Source organism: Pectinophora gossypiella, unplaced genomic scaffold (assembly GCF_024362695.1).
Source record: "Pectinophora gossypiella unplaced genomic scaffold, ilPecGoss1.1 Pgos_34, whole genome shotgun sequence".
NCBI lineage: Eukaryota > Metazoa > Arthropoda > Insecta > Lepidoptera > Gelechiidae > Pectinophora > Pectinophora gossypiella.
In genome coordinates this window covers 567905-586188 of record NW_026063244.1, presented here as the reverse complement: position 1 = coordinate 586188, position 18284 = coordinate 567905, and the positions used below count along the sequence as shown (strand labels likewise).

Below are 18284 nucleotides of genomic sequence, written 5' to 3'. Positions count from 1 at the left end.
TAGCTTACGTTTCTTTTTTTTTTTATCTTTTATAATTGTGAAACCCCAAAAAAAATAATAATAAAAAAATAAAAAATGGAAGGAAACATTACTGTTATTCCGAGAGAGATGCTGTGTCTCATTCCCAGATTCGAAGGGGAACCCAATTTGATCAATCTTTTTGTCAGAAAGAGCGAATACGTTTTGGACTGTTTTACGCGACAAAACAATATTGCCCAGAACACTTATGTTCTGCATTCAATTTCAAGTAGGCTTGGTGGTAGAGCGGCAGCACTAATAAGTGAGAGAGAGGATGTGACTACATGGGAGCAATTGAAATCTCTGATAGTGCAACATTTCGGTGATCCGCGATCGGAAGAGTGTGTCGCAATAGAACTAGAGTCGCTTAAAATAAAGCAGGGTGAATCTCATTTAGACTTTTGCCATCGTATTCAATCCGTGCGTAGCACGCTCTTCTCGAAAGTAAACCTTTTGAATGACGAGGGTGTTAAGGCCGCAAAGATGATTATATATAATAACACAGCTCTTAATACGTTTTTATACAACCTGTCCGAAGACATGATTCGTATCGTGCGGTTAAAAAATTGTAGTAATTTAGAGCAGGCTTTGAGCGTGGTTCTTGAAGAAGAGAATTTTCGAAATCAGTACATGTCTAAAAAACAAACCAGGCAAAGTAACCAAAATTCACAAAATCTTCAAACTTCACAGAACCCCCAAAATGTATTTGGCTTTAAACCTACAAACTTTCAAACTATTCCTATTCAAAATTTTACTAAACCCGTTGACCAGCAAAACTTCCGTTTTCCTGTGCAACAAGGGTTCCGTTTTCCTGTACAGCATAAGTTCGGAGCTCCAGTACCGAACTCAGGTTTCCGAATTCCGTTACAACACCGATTTGGAGCCCCAGTACCAAATTCCGGTTTTATAATACCTCGGCAAAATTATGCTGGCGTTCCTAATCAGTATCGATTCGGTAATCCATACCCTCAACTAAATACGCGCTTTTTCCAACCTAACCAAAATCAAAATCAATTTAGATTTGGTGTTCCGAATACACAACCGCAACAAAATCGCGTTCAAAACCCTCAAATAGGGTCTGGAGACGTTTCAATGCGCACCGCACCGCCTATTAGACAAAATATGATTTATGACCAACAAGACGTATTTTACACTGACTCTGAGACTGAATCGACTCCTGTCGGTTACGAAAACTATTATTGCGAAGATCAATTTTATTTTAATGATGGTACCCCATTCGAACCCCAATTGATTGACGAGACCCCTGTCGAATTTCAAGTTATTGAATCTACAGAGAGTGACCCACAATGTGAACATAAGGAGTCAAATTTTCGTTCAACGGCCTCATGCCCTACAGTCCCGAGATAGTACAGTTAAATTGTAACAACACATTGAAACTTCCTTATATTAACATCCCTGAAATTAAATCTCGTTTCATGATCGATACCGGTAGTACAAGATCATTCATTAGCCCTACAAAAGCTAATCAGTACTTTTCTGATTTTAAATATAACGAACCCTTCGAAGTAGTGAGCACACATGCACGTAGTTGCCACGGTGAAGTTATATATATACCTCTTTTCAAGACCTTTAAAAGCTTCGACAAACATAAATTCTACATTTACAGTGTTGATGAGCGGTACGACGGATTGATTGGGTCAGATTTATTAAAACAGTTAGGCGCGATAGTGGACATGGAAAATCAAGTCTTACGTACAAAAAATGTAGAGATTCCGATCATTTATAATCCACCGTATGAAATCACCCTTGAACCAAGAACTGAAACTCGTGTAAAGGTTCCCGTTGACCTTCCAAATGGTGAGGCGATTTTAGACTACCTAGATCTTGGTAAAGGTGTACGCATGCCAAGCGCCCTTATAACATGTAAAAACTCATTCGCTTATACAGTCCTACAAAATATATCAAACGACAAAGTGACCCTAACCTTTGAAAGACCGTTCAAAGTTACGAAGTTCCAAAATGACGCATGTGAAGTAAACACGGTAAACAACAACGATTTTGAAATTGACGAAATGCTCAAACAAAATTTAAATAGATTACGTACCGATCACATGAACTCTGAGGAGAGAAAGGCGATAATTGCTCTTTGTCATGAATACAAAGACATCTTCTACTGCGAGAGTTTGCCATTGACCTTTACGAACCAGGTCAAGCATCAAATCCGGACTCATAACGAAAATCCGATTTATTCCAAGCCATACCGTCACGCACCCGCCGAAAACGATGAAATAGAGAGGCAAATCGAAAAACTTCTTAAGGATAACGTCATCATAGAATCCTATTCACCTTGGAGTGCACCCGTGCATCTAGTGCCTAAAAAGCTAGATGCTACTGGTGAAAGAAAATTCCGAATGGTTATCGATTATCGACGTCTAAATGAAATAACTGTGGATGATCGATACCCCTTGCCTAATATTTCCGACCTTTTTGATCGTTTGGGACGCGCAACTTATTTTAGTACGATCGATTTGGCAAGTGGCTACCACCAGATAGAGGTCGAAGAAGCATCCAGAGCGAAGACAGCCTTCACAACATCATCAGGGCATTATGAGTTTCTGAGAATGCCGTTTGGTCTCAAGACGGCGCCTGCCACCTTCCAACGTACCATAGACAACGTACTACGTGGTCTACAAGGCATTCACTGCCTTGTCTATCTTGACGATATAATCATATACTCTTCAAGTTTACAGGAACACCTCGACAAGCTACGTAGAGTTTTTGAGAGACTAAGGCAAACCAACTTAAAGGTGACCTTAGATAAGTGTGAGTTCCTACAAAAAGAAGTTTTATATTTGGGCCATCAAATTACCAAAAATGGCCTAAAACCTAACAGCGATAAAATCAAAGCTGTTTTGGAATTTCCCTTACCTAAAACCCCTACAGAAATTAAAAGTTTCTTAGGCTTGATTGGCTATTACCGAAAGTTTTTAAAAGATTTTTCAAAATTAACTCAACCCTTAACAAACTGTTTAAAAAAGGGCAAAAGAGTTGAAATTACTCCTGAATTTGTAACAGCTTTCGAAAAGTGCAAGGAACTGTTAGTAAATGCGCCCTTACTTCAATTTCCAGATTTTTCTAAACAATTCATACTTACTACAGATGCTTCAGATTACGCTTTAGGGGCAGTACTTTCTCAAGGCCCCATCGGTAGTGACAAACCAGTGGCATATGCTAGTCGATCGCTAAACGCTGCAGAGACTAGATACAGTACGATAGAGAAGGAACTCTTAGCCATAGTCTGGGCGGTGAAACATTTCCGTCCCTATTTATACGGAAGAAAATTCACAATATTTACTGACCATCGACCACTTGGTTAAATTCAATTAAAGAGCCGAACAGTAAGTTAACGCGATGGAAATTACACCTAGCAGCATACGACTTTGAGATAATCTACAAAAACGGTAAACAGAACACCAATGCAGACGCACTGTCGCGAATAAAATTAAATATTTTAAATAACGACGAGACTTCCTCAATTAGGGTGAATATAGACGACAATGAGACGATCGAAATTTCTGACTCTGAAGAGACACTAAGTATTGCAAATAGCTATGACGATCTTGACAGAAACCAACTGGAAAGTGAATATCCGATAGTGTCGCCTACTTCTAGTACAATCACCGCAGCAAGCTCTAAATCGGACACAATTCACTCTGCCCCGGACATAGATACTAATGGCATCCCAATCCTTCACGAAGCGATAGATACCAAACCAAATCAGTTACTTATATATTCATGGAATAGACAAAAAACTACAGTCAAAGATCTTTCTAACAAAAAACAAAAAATCTTAGAAGTTCACTTACCTACAGATAATTCGGAATTAGTAAAAGATTTTCTTTTGAAGCACATTAAACCTAAAATAAAATATTTCAAATATTTTGAAGACGACTTACACAGAAAATTATTTACAAATGCGATCATTAAACTTTTTAAAAAGGATATAGTTAAAATTTTCGAATGCACACAACGAGTAATTAATGTTGAAGATGAAGAAGAACAACGTCAAATCATATTGAAATACCATTCTGGTACTACGACACATCGTGGTATTCGGGAAACTCTCATAAAACTGAAACGAACTTATTATTGGAATAACATGGAAGTGACGATCGCAAGTGTTATAAATGCGTGTGAAGTCTGCAAACAAATGAAATATGACCGAAAACCCTTTAAGCCCGAACTACAACTAACGCAAACTCAGTTGAAACCTTTTGAGGAACTTTTCATTGATTTATTCTCAATCGAAGGGAAATCTTTTCTTACTATCATAGACGCCTTCAGTAAAATCGGTCAAGCTTTAGAAATATCAAACAAATCCACCCCGGAAGTAGTGCGCGCTTTAATTAAATATTTTTCATACTACGGGACCCCCTCCAAAATTAGCGCAGATTCTGGAAGTGAATTTAATAACGCCTTACTCAAAGAAACATTACAATTTTACAAAATCGACCTTCATATTTCGACACCTCATAACCCAAATTCTATGGGTCTAGTTGAACGTTTCCATTCCACCATTCTGGAAATATACAGACTTGCCAAGTACGAGCACAAATTAACAGATGCTGCAACGGTAATGACGTATGCAGTTATGTCATACAATAATACTATTCATTCCACTACTGGTCTGACACCTTTTGAGGTCGCCTTTGGACATACGAATGCATGTAGCACGTTTCATGTAGATTTTACTAAACAATATACCCAAAAGTTGGTTAGGGATCATGCCAAGAGAACTGAATATCTTTACAAATATTTGACCGACAAGATGATTGAAAGAAAGGAAAAGATTAGGAATAAACGGGGAGGTGAGAAAGAGTTCGGAGTGAGTGAAGAGGATGATGTATTTGTAAAAGGTGTGAATACCCGAAGAAGTAAAGATAAACCACGTTTTCAGAAGGCACACGTAACAGGTGAGATTATGAGAGGAATATTACCTGTGGAAGTTAAGGGTCGCGAAACACAAGTCCCCATTAAAGACGTCAAACGTCCTTCACAGGTTCACGCTGCTACTGGTGCCGGCAATGGCAGCCCTCGGCCTTCAACTTCAAAAAATCAATAACAACCCAGGCGTTTTACCCGTTAAGGAAGGCCAAGCGGTTATTAGTTCTGACAAATGGATTGTTCTAAAAGTATTAGATTTGCAAGTGTTACGAGAGGATTTGGAATTCAACGTCAACCGATACTCTAATTTAAACAATCATGTCTTATCCTTTTTTGATAAACAGAAACTACAATACGAGATACGTAACATTAAAATCCAGACAGATCATCTAATGAACATGACAATAGACAAATTCAGTCAAATCATCCCGCTGCAGAGATCTAGGCGTGGAATTTTAAATCTTTTAGGCTCTTTGATAAAGGCCATAACCGGTAACCTCGATAACGAGGACGCAATCAAATACGAGAAATTGATAAATAGCATAGGTAAACGTGAGAACATACTTATGGAAAGGATTACTCTAATCTACAAAATTATGCATTCATTTGTTAATGTTTCAAAATCTGCCAGAAACAATTTCGTCCAGGTAGATAAATCACTGTGGGAAATTCGCAAACAACTAAATGAGACAAGTAAAACCCTATTGTACACTCAACTGGTAAATGCTTATAATTTATTTTTACACACCTTTGAAATGATATATATAAAACTGGACGAGGTTGAAACTGCTGTAGCTTTTAGTAGGCTCTACACTCTACATCAATCTATCATTAATACTAATGAATTGTTAAATATATTAAGTTCTATCGCCAAATCTCATAGATTACTATTTGATGTTAATTTAGAAAACTTACAGAAATTGGAGCAAAATATCCAATTGAAAGCATACACAAAAGGAAATCAGATAACGTTTATATTAGAGATACCTTTAATTTCAAAAGAAAATTATATATACTATAAAATGATCCCGTTACCTATTACCAATCCATTTAATCAAACGACTCTCATTCTACCCAAAAATCCTTACCTTATCCTGGAAGGGTCCAAAGCAGTCTGGCTAAAGCAACCCTGCAGAGAAGTCGACAAAGAATTCTTTATGTGTTTTAAAGATGAATGGCAGCAACCTCCGGCGGATCCATGTATCGAAGATCTCATCAGGTTTTCATCTAACACCAGCAATTGCAACCCTATCCTGGTCACAGTTAACAATATCAAAATAGAGCCCTTAAAACCAAATCAGTGGATTGTATATAGCAAACTGGAAAACATACTGAAGAAATCGTGTGGGCTAGAGGAAAACCGGGAAATCATAAAGGGCACATACATACTTACTATAGATGATGACTGTAAAGTGAACATCAACGAATTGATGCTGGAAAGACATCAAACTTTTGGCGCACCTGTAACCTCATACAAAACGGCCTTCATGACCTTACCTGACATATTAAAGACCGAACCAGTACCAGCAAGCAGACATCTCAATTTAGATGAAACAGCACTGATGGAACTGCAGACGGTTTCGATGGAAGCGGAAAGAGCATTCAATCGTGATGGTGAAAGTGAAAGTGTAATAAAGGTGAAAAGTATTAGTTTAGGAACGGTTATTTTATATGTATCTTTAGCTATAAGTCTCTGTATATTCATAGTATATAAATTTAAGTTACATTTATTATTATGCTATCAAAGTCATCAAAATGGAAATGATGACTTTGATTCTAACGGGGGAGGAGTTATGCAGCCTACACCTCCTAGAATTGTTATCAGTACGGGTGGCCGCCGCTGACTCGAGTCGCGCCATGGCCACCGCGAATTGCCGCGTAAGCTTTCGTCCATTCTTGTTACTGGAAGCGAGGTGTGGGATGCATCCGGCCCAGCGAGATATGCATGATAGTTTTAGTTTAGCTTTTAGTCTTGTCTAATAACTCGAATGTAGAGCACAGCTCCATTTTTAATAATATAAAATTCAAACTTCAATTTTGTATTTTTTAAAAACGCTCTACCGCGTTCCCAAAATCTTACTATCTAGGATATTTATTGTGGTAAATAATTGTGTGACAGGTAATAATACATATGGACATGAACTGAAGTGGAAATTATGTGTTATTCAATAATAAACGAATTTGATTCCATATTCTTTATTTATTATTTCCCATGTAAATGCCTACCCATTTATATATTACACATGCATTAGTGAATTAATTTATTTTGCAATTAGGACTCCATGTAACGATGAATATAGGTAATTATCGTGAATAAGAATAGCGTCATAATATATTGGAATTATCGTCATAATAATTTTTAACAGTGGAACATAATAATATTTTCTTTTAATAAATAATTACAAAGTAAAAATATAAGCATATTCTATAATCATTTTGATCAAATCACAAACAGTACCTAAAATTAAGTGAATTACTAAGCAATTCAATATTAGATTGGTTGAAATAAACTAGAAGTCGTAGGAGTTTCACTGTGGGGTCTAATTTCTCGTCGATAGAATCTGATAAATGTGTTCTGAGATTTCCAGTTCCCTCTGCTTAAAATGTCATCGATAGGGAAGTTTAGGGTTGGAGTGTACCTAAGGGGGCACTATGAGTTGGGACTTAGAAAAATTTTGATCGATTTTGTATGAAGCAGGGACATAGCCGAATTTTCAAGTGAAATTACTATGGAGCAGAGACTTAGAAAAATTTTGATCGATTTTGTATGAACCATCGACTTAGCCGAATTTTCGAATGAAATTACTATGGAAGCTGGACTTGTAAAATTTTCAAAAGTTGATTCTACGTAGTGTCGCAAAAAGGGTCCGAGACTTAGAATAATTTTGGTTGTTTTTGTATGAGCAATTTTTTGATATTTTTGCGTTACGACGCACCGTTTTCGAGATATTTTAAAAAATGCGTTTTATGTCATTTTAAAATATATCTTTATTTTTTTCTATGGAGCTCCGCGAAACACGTCCACGCTCGGTGTCCGCCACGCGTAATTTTTTTTTACAGGTATCCTTTTGTCACGGGTGCGAGCGAAGCGAGCACGGAAATTCGCGGCACCCCGACACTGTAGATATAGGTTACGAAGGCCGAGTGGGTTAGGTTACTTGTGACCATCGAGGCCCGAAGGGCCGAGAGGTGGCGGTGAAGACCTTTAAAGGTCACTGACTTTGAAGGTTTACTACACAAAGTTGATATAATGCGAATATTTTTGATTTTGGATAAGTGACCTTGACCTTTAAGGTCAATGATCTTGGTGACCTTGACCTTTGAGGTCACTGAAATCGAAAGTTTACTGCATAAAGTTGATATAATGGTAATATTTCTGATTTTGGATTAGTGACCTTGACCTTTAAGGTCAATGACCTTGACCTTTGATGTGTCTGACCTACACTATATTTGTGAAGAATAAGGGAATAAGGTCATGACCTTGACTTTAAGGTCAGTGACCTCCCAAGGTCATCTAAGGTCACCCGTGGTTTCCCCCCACCCTAATACTCCCACATCCCCCCGGATCCCGAATGTTACTTTTGGCGATTTTTGTTTAAAAATTTAAGTCCTAATTTTGTATGGGACCCTTTTTGCGACACGCCGACCCCGACCCTTAGAGTTGAAACGACTGATTTGTGAAAAACTATTGTACTATATGAAAAACTACTATTTAGATGGAGATCAGCAAGGAACTTAGCTAGGTCAGGGCCAGAAGGGGAGTTACATTGTACCTTATTTTTTGTGGCCCAGAGACGCCAACGTCGCCAGGCTGCTCTGTAAGACTGTTTAGTCGAGTCACGCCAGATGTGCTGCAGCAGAGTTAACTGATCTGGAGTCCAGTCGTTTAGGGCTTTATCTCACCCCCACATTTCCAAATCTCTAGCTCCAGCTCGTGTACTTTTGGAGGTGGGCGATGCGTGGCAGTGTTGATGAACACCGTCTTGAGATCCTGTATTGTATATGGGGCTGCTATCGCCCGTCTCTTGATGTCCGGCCGCCAAAAGCTTTGTCCCATCGGGGTACCACTAGCAAGTACAGGCCCTTCGACTGGTTCATGTGCGCTAGGACTCTGGGGATTAAGTACGGTGGAGGATTGAAATTCCATTCCCGCGAGAATGCATCTACGAACATTGCTTGTCTGTCTGTAACATCGAGTGAGGTGTACTGGGGAACGACATGTGCTCGATTCGAGGCGAAAAGATCTATCTCGGGAATTCCCCATTTTTTGAAAATTCTCTCTGTTAGCGTCGGGAGGAGATGCCATTCCGCACGAGTCAGACCCCGTGACAGTTCGTCTGCTTCCACATTGTATTTGCCTGGTATGTGATGAAGGCTTAGTCGAATTTTGAACATTTGGAGAAGATGGAAAATCTCGTAAGTCAGTGCCATTAACGGCTTCGACTTCGTTCCCCCTTCGTTCCTGAGGTATTCCAGGATTGTTCTGTTGTCTGATTGAACAGAAATGGTGGATCCCGCGACCAGGTGACCTTGACTCGTTAGTGCTTTCAGGATTGCAGTCATCTCTTTTTGGTTGGAATGGAGACGCTTCTCTTGTGGGTTCCAGGTCCCTTTCAGCTGCATGTTGTTTAGTCGAGCACCCCAACCGAGATCTGAGGCATCGGTCACGAGATAGTGACTTACTGCCGGGGTATGTAATGGGGAACCCGTCGCGTGAAATTTCATCCACCAGTGTAGCTCGGTAAGGACTTCTTGGGGTAGCGAGTACTGCGTTCCCGGGTGTGTCTTCAGTAGTCGGTTGGTGAACGTTAACAGGTTGCGAAAATGTAGCCGCCCGTGCGGAACTACTATACTTGAGAAGTTTAGAATGCCTGAAAGGCTCTGCGCTTCTTTTAGGCACAAGCTCTTCTTTAAAAAAAAAAAAAAAAAAAATTCAAAAATATTTATTTTTCAAAATTGGCTTACAAAGTTAGCGCTTTTTGAACGTCAAAATTAAATTACATATTATGTAACTAGCTGTAAAACTACTACCACATCGGAATCTGTAACGCTGAGGGAAAGACGTGGCCAGAAAACCTCCCAGCACAGGGCCCTAGTCCTACTGTTTCATGTTTTCCTTTCTTTTCTTTTAATCCAGTTTGTATTACATAATTTATAGACTTAAATACAATGGTATTCCAATTACAGTCGGTGGAAGGAAAGTGAAACATAAAGAGTTTATGTGACTTTATCACAGAAACAGTGTTCTATGAGCTCCCTGACAGAAGCAGGCCTGTCCACATACGCAGCACCCGATCACGAGTTGACGCGAAAGCCAGCCATCGCTCCCTTCGCACATTTTTGAGGGAAAGGTGCGACCCGACTTCCGGACGCCACCGCGTACACGAACATTTCGAGGCGAGCATGCACCACTTATATAAAGAAGCTCAAAAATCCTCCGCCTGGATATAAAAAAAAAAAGTACTCTACTGTTCAAATATCATCAAGTGTTTCACAATCCTTTTTAATCCACTTACAAAGTTATTTCAAATTCAGTATTTTAGGGCCAAGTTTTTATTGCAAACATTCTTGTCTTTCTTGTGTTGAGCTGAAGTAATCCATTTAATATTATTATCTTTAAGATAGTCTCCTACTTTATAATAAGCTTTACTGATTAAAGTAGTTTTTATAACATTCTTAAACATGTTTCCCGAAAGGCCTAGTACATCTTTTGGTATCTTATTATAGTATCGCACACACAGCGCTACAAATGATGTGCTAATTTTGGATAGTCTGGAACTAGGAACTACTAATTTGTTCTTATTCCTTAGGTTGTATTTGTGCTTATCACAGTTTCTTAAATATAAGTGTAAATTTTTCCTAACATACATAATGTTCATATATATGTATTGACAAGGTACAGTCATAATGGAAATCTCTTTAAAAAATTCTCTGAGAGAATCGCGGCATCTCAGTTTGTAGATAGATCTGATTGCCCTTTTTTGTAGAATAAAAACGGTTTCAATATCAGCTGCTCTACCCCAAAGCAAAATACCATACGACATAATACTATGGAAGTAGCTAAAATATACCAATCTTGCAGTCGTCACGTCAGTCAGTTCTCTAATCCTTTTGACTGCAAATGCAGCTGAGCTAAGTCTACCTGATAATGATTTAATATGTGTGTCCCATTTGAGTCTATCATCAATATTTAATCCCAGAAAAACTGTATTTTTAACAAAGTCTAGTTTCTGGTTATTTAGAAGTATATCACAATCAGCAGAATTTACGTTAGGTAAACTGAATTTAATACATTTTGTTTTCTTTCCATTCAAAACTAGGTTATTTATTGTAAACCAGTGGTGGATCTGGCAAAGGGCGTGATTTATATGGTCATTGTTGGGCTTTCGTCTGTCTGTTTTAAAAATAAGGGAAGTATCGTCCGCAAAAAGTACGATATTTGACAAGTTCTGACCCTCCACCATGTGGGCCAAGTCATTAACATAAACTAAAAACAAAAATGGCCCGAGAATGGAGCCCTGCGGAACACCTATCTTGACTTCAGAGCCGAAAGATTCTGTATTATTTATTTGAACCTTTTGTGATCTACCAGACAAATAAGATCGCATAAATTCCAATTCTTTACTTTTAATACCGTAGTGTTCTAATTTGAGAAGCAAAGTTTCATGATCCACACAGTCAAAAGCTTTTGAGAGGTCGCAAAAAACTCCTATAGCATCTTGGCGTTGCTCCCAGGCTGCGAAGATATGTCTCATGAGAGCAACTCCCGCGTCACTTGTCGAACGACCCTTTGTGAAACCAAACTGTTGCTCGTGTAGCACCTTAGTTTGGTTAAAATGTAAGAGCAATTGATGCAGTACAATTTTTTCGAAAATTTTACTAAAAACGGGTAATATAGCAACAGGTCTATAATTTCCAGGATCTTTTTTGTCACCGGATTTATATAACGGTACAATTTTACTTTGCTTCATCAAATCAGGAAACATACCCTTGTCAATACACATATTGAAAGTAACAGCTAGATATGGAGCTAGTGTATCAATGACCGCTGTAAAGGCTTTCACACTCATCCCAAACAAGTCCTCTGTTTTTTTTACTTTGATTTCTCTAAAGGTTTTTACAATAGTGTGCGGAGTTATATACTTAAATTTAAATTCTAATTCACAGAGAGGCACATTTTTCTTAAGTATCTGAGCTGAAAGTAGCGAAGAAGAGTTAAGAGATTTTGTAGTTTCAATTGGAATATTACTAAAGTAATCTAAAAATTCTTGCGCAACTTCTGCATCAGACTTAGTAAGACCACGAGGTGTGTTAAGCACAAATTCATTATCTCGGGGTTTTGCTTTACAAGTTTCAATATTAATCACTGACCATGTAGTTTTAGTTTTATTATCTGCGCTTTTAATCTTGTTCGTCAAAAAATTCGATTTAGCTTTAGCGCAAACAGCTTTGAAAAGTTCAGAATATTTTCTAATGTAATTCTTGAATTCATCATCCTGTCTTATAGTTCTCTCTCCATACAAATCAAAAAGCAAATCTCGACTCTTTCTGATGTCTTTAGTAGCCCAGTCACTGAACTTAAACCCGGGGCGTATAACTTTAGAAATCTTAGTAAATAATTGGTTATATTCCTGACTGACAATAGAAAATAATCGGATAAATAACTTGTTTGGGTCATCGTGTTCACAATTAAATAGATCTAATTTTAAAGTCAGAGCTTCAATGAATCTGTCTACTCTACGAATTGTGATAGGTCGGCTTACTACTGTAAAACTCTGTAACTGTTCTGTGACAGTATAGATTACACTTTGCCCAAAGTGATCTGACTTGAGCGATTTCACTATCGACTTCTGCAGATATGGGCAATTACAAAATACGTTATCAATACAGGTGGCCGATGTATCTGTTATTCTAGTCGGCTCAAAAAATACGTGATCCAAATTAAATGATTTAAAAAGGCCCACAAACTCAACACTGTGACTATCACTTTTTAAAATGTCTATATTGAAATCCCCACATACAATTACACATTTCTTGCACTTGCAAATAATTCGTAGAACATCCTCCAAGACTTCGCGTAAAGTTTTAAAAGAACTGGTGGGGGGGCTGTATGCGCATACTACTATATACTTATCCAGCTCAACACAGGATAACTCAATGTGTCTTTCAACCGACAGTCGAGCTATGTTTTTACGTTCCTTATATTTATAATGTTTCCTTAACAAAATCAATGAACCTCCACAGCTAGCCGTCTCTCGATTGAAAGCACTCACAATATGGTAGTTCTCGTAGTTACATAACATCTGGTATTCCTTTTGAAAGTGTTCTGTTAGGCAGACTACGTCAAATTTGGTTTTTTCTAAAAACAATTCAACCATTGCTAATTTGCTGGAGAAACCTTGAATATTTTGATGAAAAATATTAAAAGTCCTTTGTTTATCCTTTGTCAATTTTTTGCCAGAAACTCCCACCTTGTTTTGTCCAATGACAATGTCAGCGTTAGGAGTATCTTTTGTCGAACTAACTAGTTTTTTAAATCTAAAAGAGGTACGTTAGTAACATTACTAACATTAGTCAACGAATGTTGAATAGAAAAAGCTACTATAGTAGCTAACTTACGTTTAAAATACATCGATAGATACAAGCTATCTTGTGTCAATATAAAATTAGGACTAAATTTATTAATGTCAAAAAATAATACGTCACTATGACGGTATGTCAAATTGTAAAAATATTGATTCATCCTGTGAATACATTCGTTATGTGCGCTGGTCAAGTTGTTACAATAAGGAAAAGCGCTAATTACAAATTTACATTTTGACTTATTTTGAAGATTAAAAATTTTGCCCATACAATCATTCGCATCTGACCTCTTTAAATGCGCATGGTTGCCCACCATAATGACAACAGTGGTGCAGTCATCTAATTGATCTAAAGTAATTTTGTTTACGATTTCCTTGAAATTCAAATTTACGTAGCAATTATTTATTACTTTTTTACTCGAACACTGAGTAATTAAAGAGCCTAAAGATTTGCCCATCTCGTCTGAAAACATTAATGTTTTCCTGCTACGAGCTGCGTTTCCAGTGCTGGCAGTGGGAATGGGAGGCGCGGCTGCCTCACATGAGGGCTGCCGCTGCTGACGTCGCCGCCGCGGCGCCGGCGGCAGCGCCGGCGACAGCGGCAGCGGCGGCGACGGCGGCGGCCGCGACGGTGGCACACGGCATTCAGTCGGCGCGGGCGCGCTCTGGTGTGTGGCCGGGTGCGGTGCGGCGGTGGGGGAGGGCGAGCGCGCGGCGGGAGGAGACGGCGCGGGCGCCTCGGGTCCGGGGCGCTGCGAGCGCGCGCGTCTCCTGCCTCGCCGCCCCCCCCCCGCCGGCTGCCCCGGCCGCCAGCCTGTGCCACCGCACTCACATATTCCACGGATTCAACATCTGTTCTGGTCGGAACAGACGTGGGAAGATCGTGCACTACTGGGCAGGCTGTGGTACACTCGTCAGTTAACACCTCGAGCAATTGGGTGCTGCTCACTTTCTATGCCGATTCTTGGGATAATGTCTTTAAATATGCGCAGCAAGGATTTGACAGAGTCTGCTGTTGGCTAGCTGCAAATTCTCTTACCCTTAATGCGAGTAAGACCAAATTCATGCCCTTCACAATTCGAAATCCTCCGTATAATCAGTCTTCACAGTACAAGATAGTTGCTCATTCGTGTTCACTATCCAGCAATATGGATCACTGTAACTGTCCGAACATAGTGCAAACAAACAGCATCAAGTACTTGGGAATTATGATTGACAACAACCTGACTTTTGATGATCACATTCATTATATGGCTAAAAAAGTGCGACAGCTCTCATTTGTTTTTAAACAGCTCAGGTATGTAGCAGATAAGAATCTTATTAACACTATTTATCTAACTCTCTGCCAGTCTGTGCTGTCATATTGTGTATCCTCGTGGGGAGGTGCAGCTAAAACCCATCTCGAGGAACTTGAGAGAGCACAACGATTAATATTAAAAATATGCCATTTTAGACCACGGATGTATCCAACGGAGGACTTGTATGGAGAGAGCAGGGTTCTAAATGTACGACAACTTTTTGTCTTATCAGTTATACTTAGGCAACATGCTCAGTTAGAATTTACGACAGACGTATTAGTTTCTACATCTAGAAGAAAATACGCTGTTCGCCCTTCTACGTCTACCAGGACGAGCTTTGCAAAAAGATTTATCGGCTTTCAAGGCGGTCGACTCTATAATATGGCAAATCAACTACTAAATATATATCCAATGAACAGGGCTAACTGTAAAAGAGCTGTCACAGAATGGCTAATCGGGCTGACCTATAACGAAACAGAAAACTTGCTAGCGGTATTATCATAGGTACTTGCAAAAAGTACTATTAAGTAACACACACTCTAAGAAAATTGCTCGCATTCACATACACACACACTAACTCACACATACACGCATGCACACACACACACACACTCACTCACAGACACACATTCACACATACGCACACACACACGCGCACACACACTCATACACACACGGCATACATAATAATTAGAACATGATAAATAATTTTTCAAGGTTGTAAGTATCGCTACCCATTATGAATGCCGATCTGGAGGTGGAGGCCTGGAATCCTATAATACAGGGTATCCTAGTTTAGGTTCCAGCCTTTACACATGATCACCAGTTTTGTTTAATCTAATGTCTAATGTACACTTTGTATCATGTTGTGAAGGAAATAAAATATTTTATTATTTCTCCCGGAGTTTTTGCCCAATCCAATTTGTAAATGTCGCAAATATTTTCGGCGCTGTAGCCAATCCAAATGGAAGGCAAGTCATTTGCAGTATTTCGCCCTTGAAAAGGAGCCTTAAAAATCGCCGATGGCTGCGTGCCACTGGTATATGAAAATAGGCGTTGGATAGGTCCACCTTCGCGACCCAGTCGTTTGCTTGTAAGAAATTTGCAATCTTCTTCTGGTATATTAATTTGAATTTGCTTACATAAACAAATTTGTTCAACCTCCGCAGGTTGAAGATGGGACGGTGTGAGCCATCGTTCTTTTGCCGGAGAAAGAGGGACGACAGAAAGCTTGGCGACAAATGGGTTGATTCTAGAACCTCCATTCGTTTTAAGGTTAGAATTTGGGATTCCATCTCGTATGAGAAAGGAACTCCTGTGCTTGTGCAAGCAGGATTTGGTAGATAGAGTGGAGGTTTTGATTGAAATGTAATTCGGTAGCCAGTATGGATTATTTTCATAATTGGCGCCGGAGCCCCTAGGGCTTCCCAGGCTCGATAATGATGTTTTAGGCGACCGGCTTGAAACAGTGAGTCAGTAGTTACGTCTCCCTCTGCCTCGGCGAGGTTGAGATCTTGTCTGTCTCGTGGTAGTATTATTTTCGATGGGCGTTGGAGCCCGAGGTCGAAAGTTACCCTGCGCGGGTAAACGGTTGAACACCGGCATAATTGGTTGATTATACATAGGTACGGCTCCTTGCGCAGGAGCAAATGGGAATGAGAATGCAGGCATACCATGCGCTGGCGCCAAAGGACGGGTACTACCTTGCAAGGTAGGATTAGGATATTCACAATAACCTTGCGCAAGCTGTCTTTGTCGAGACGAAACTGTGGTATTTTTGGCATTTTATGATTTCAGAGGCCAAAATATTTTATTCATACCTCCGTTTTTGTCTACAGTTGCGGTAAAATTTTCCGCGTTGAATAAAACCTCGCAAGAGGGGGGTATTTTACGAAAACTCGCTCTTGTGTACTTATCTTTTACGTATCTCAAAATTGCGCCACGGCGTTGTTGAATAAGATCGGCGCGATGTCCGCATGCCATTTGCAATAAGTCATTAGATATTTTTTTGATAATTATTGGAAAAAAATTCCTTGATTTTGTTTTCTAACGAGTTTACCTCAATTACGTCTGAAGATTTTATCCAAGTTAAAAGTCGCGGAAACCACATTCGACAGCTTCTTGTTGCTTAACTAACCCGTGTGTAATAGCGGCAAAGCCTTTTTCGGTCAATGATAGGTGATTATAATCTATCGTAGGGTTTTAATTCGTCATTGCAATCTAAATTGCTAATAATAATAATAATAATTTATTTATTAAAGACAACACAGATCCATTTATTTGTTAGTACAATTCACTTAACTTATGTTAGTACCTTATAACTAGAGGGGATTTGACACGCTTTATGAGGTCCAATATCAGAGGACTGTCACACCTATTAGCGATTGCAGCCAGGATCCCATTGCTACTGACCCGCATTCTGTTCAGCAGGGATGCGGTTTTTTTGCGCCAGACAGCGTCAAAACCATCCACACCCGCCTCCGCGAACATGGCCGACGCGCTGCAGTAGCGAGGCAGCCGCAATAGAGCCCTGAATGCATTATTGTATTGGATACGCAGAGCATTATACGCTTTTTGAGTATATTTGGCCCACAAGCTGCTCGAGTACAGTGACGTACAGTATGCATTAAATAGTGTAATTTTTACTGCATTTGTACATCGGGCAAACCTGCGAGCCAACATGTTTGCTCGCACGGACAATGCTCTGCGTTCCCTCTCCATGTCTACATCGTCCTTCAGGTCATCGGTTACCACATGCCCAAGATATTTAAACTGATGAACTCTTTTTAAGGCAACACCGTTCAGCTTAATAGGTGGAATTGAAGATGGGCACTTGGTTCCGGACCCGAAGACCATGTATTCACTTTTCTTTACATTGTAAAGTAAGCCATGTGCTGTGGTGTACGACTCACACACGCCTATCAGTTTTCTAAGGGCAGAAACTGAGGGGGCCAACAGGACCATGTCGTCTGCGTAACTTATATTGTTGACGCAGACGCCGTCAACAAAACAACCAACATGCGCGTCACTGAGTCGCGCTATAAGCTCGTTCACGTACAGGCTGAAGAGCATAGGCGAGCTTAAACCGCCCTGCCTTACTCCGCACTCCAGTTTGCACGGTTCCGACATCTCTCCCGCCCACCTCACACGGTTCACTTGATTCAGGTACCAGTACCTGAATATATTGATCATTTCAGGTGGCAGCCCAGTTTCTCGTAACTTTGACCACAGTATATCGTACGAGACAAGGTCAAACGCTTTGGACAAGTCCAAATAGCAGGCAAAGATCGGTGTTTGCCTGTCGGTGTAGTACCTAACAGTGTGCTTCAAACTAAGTATAGCAGTCTCTGTGGACAGCTCTGGCCGGAAACCGAACTGAGCGTCATTTAACTGTATATGCTTATTCAAATACGAGTTGAGTACACTGTCCAGCACTTTAGCAATGATAGTTGCCAACGAAATAGGCCTATAATTAGACCTG

At 39.7% G+C, this 18284-nt stretch overlaps 1 protein-coding gene across 1 annotated transcript; it reads right to left on the bottom strand.

The window, feature by feature from the left end:
* Positions 1 to 8809: 8809 nt before the first annotated feature.
* On the bottom strand, positions 8810 to 16408 carry LOC126381067 (reticulon-4-like). Its single transcript, XM_050030609.1, has 4 exons — positions 16378 to 16408; positions 13794 to 14319; positions 13395 to 13461; positions 8810 to 9034 (listed from the first exon to the last, which is right to left on the bottom strand). Exons 1-4 carry the CDS (start codon positions 16406 to 16408, stop codon positions 8810 to 8812), a joined length of 849 nt encoding a protein of 282 aa, XP_049886566.1.
* Positions 16409 to 18284: the final 1876 nt, after the last annotated feature.

Coding starts and splice junctions, on each gene's coding strand:
- LOC126381067 (XM_050030609.1), bottom strand. CDS start 16,408: ATGCCGGTGTTCAACCGTTTACCCGCGCAGG. Junction 13,462..13,793: donor AACCATGCGCATTTAAAGAG/GTCAGATGCGAA, acceptor TACCTCTTTTAG/ATTTAAAAAACTAGTTAGTT. Junction 9,035..13,394: donor TTGTCATTGGACAAAACAAG/GTGGGAGTTTCT, acceptor CTTAATCCCCAG/AGTCCTAGCGCACATGAACC.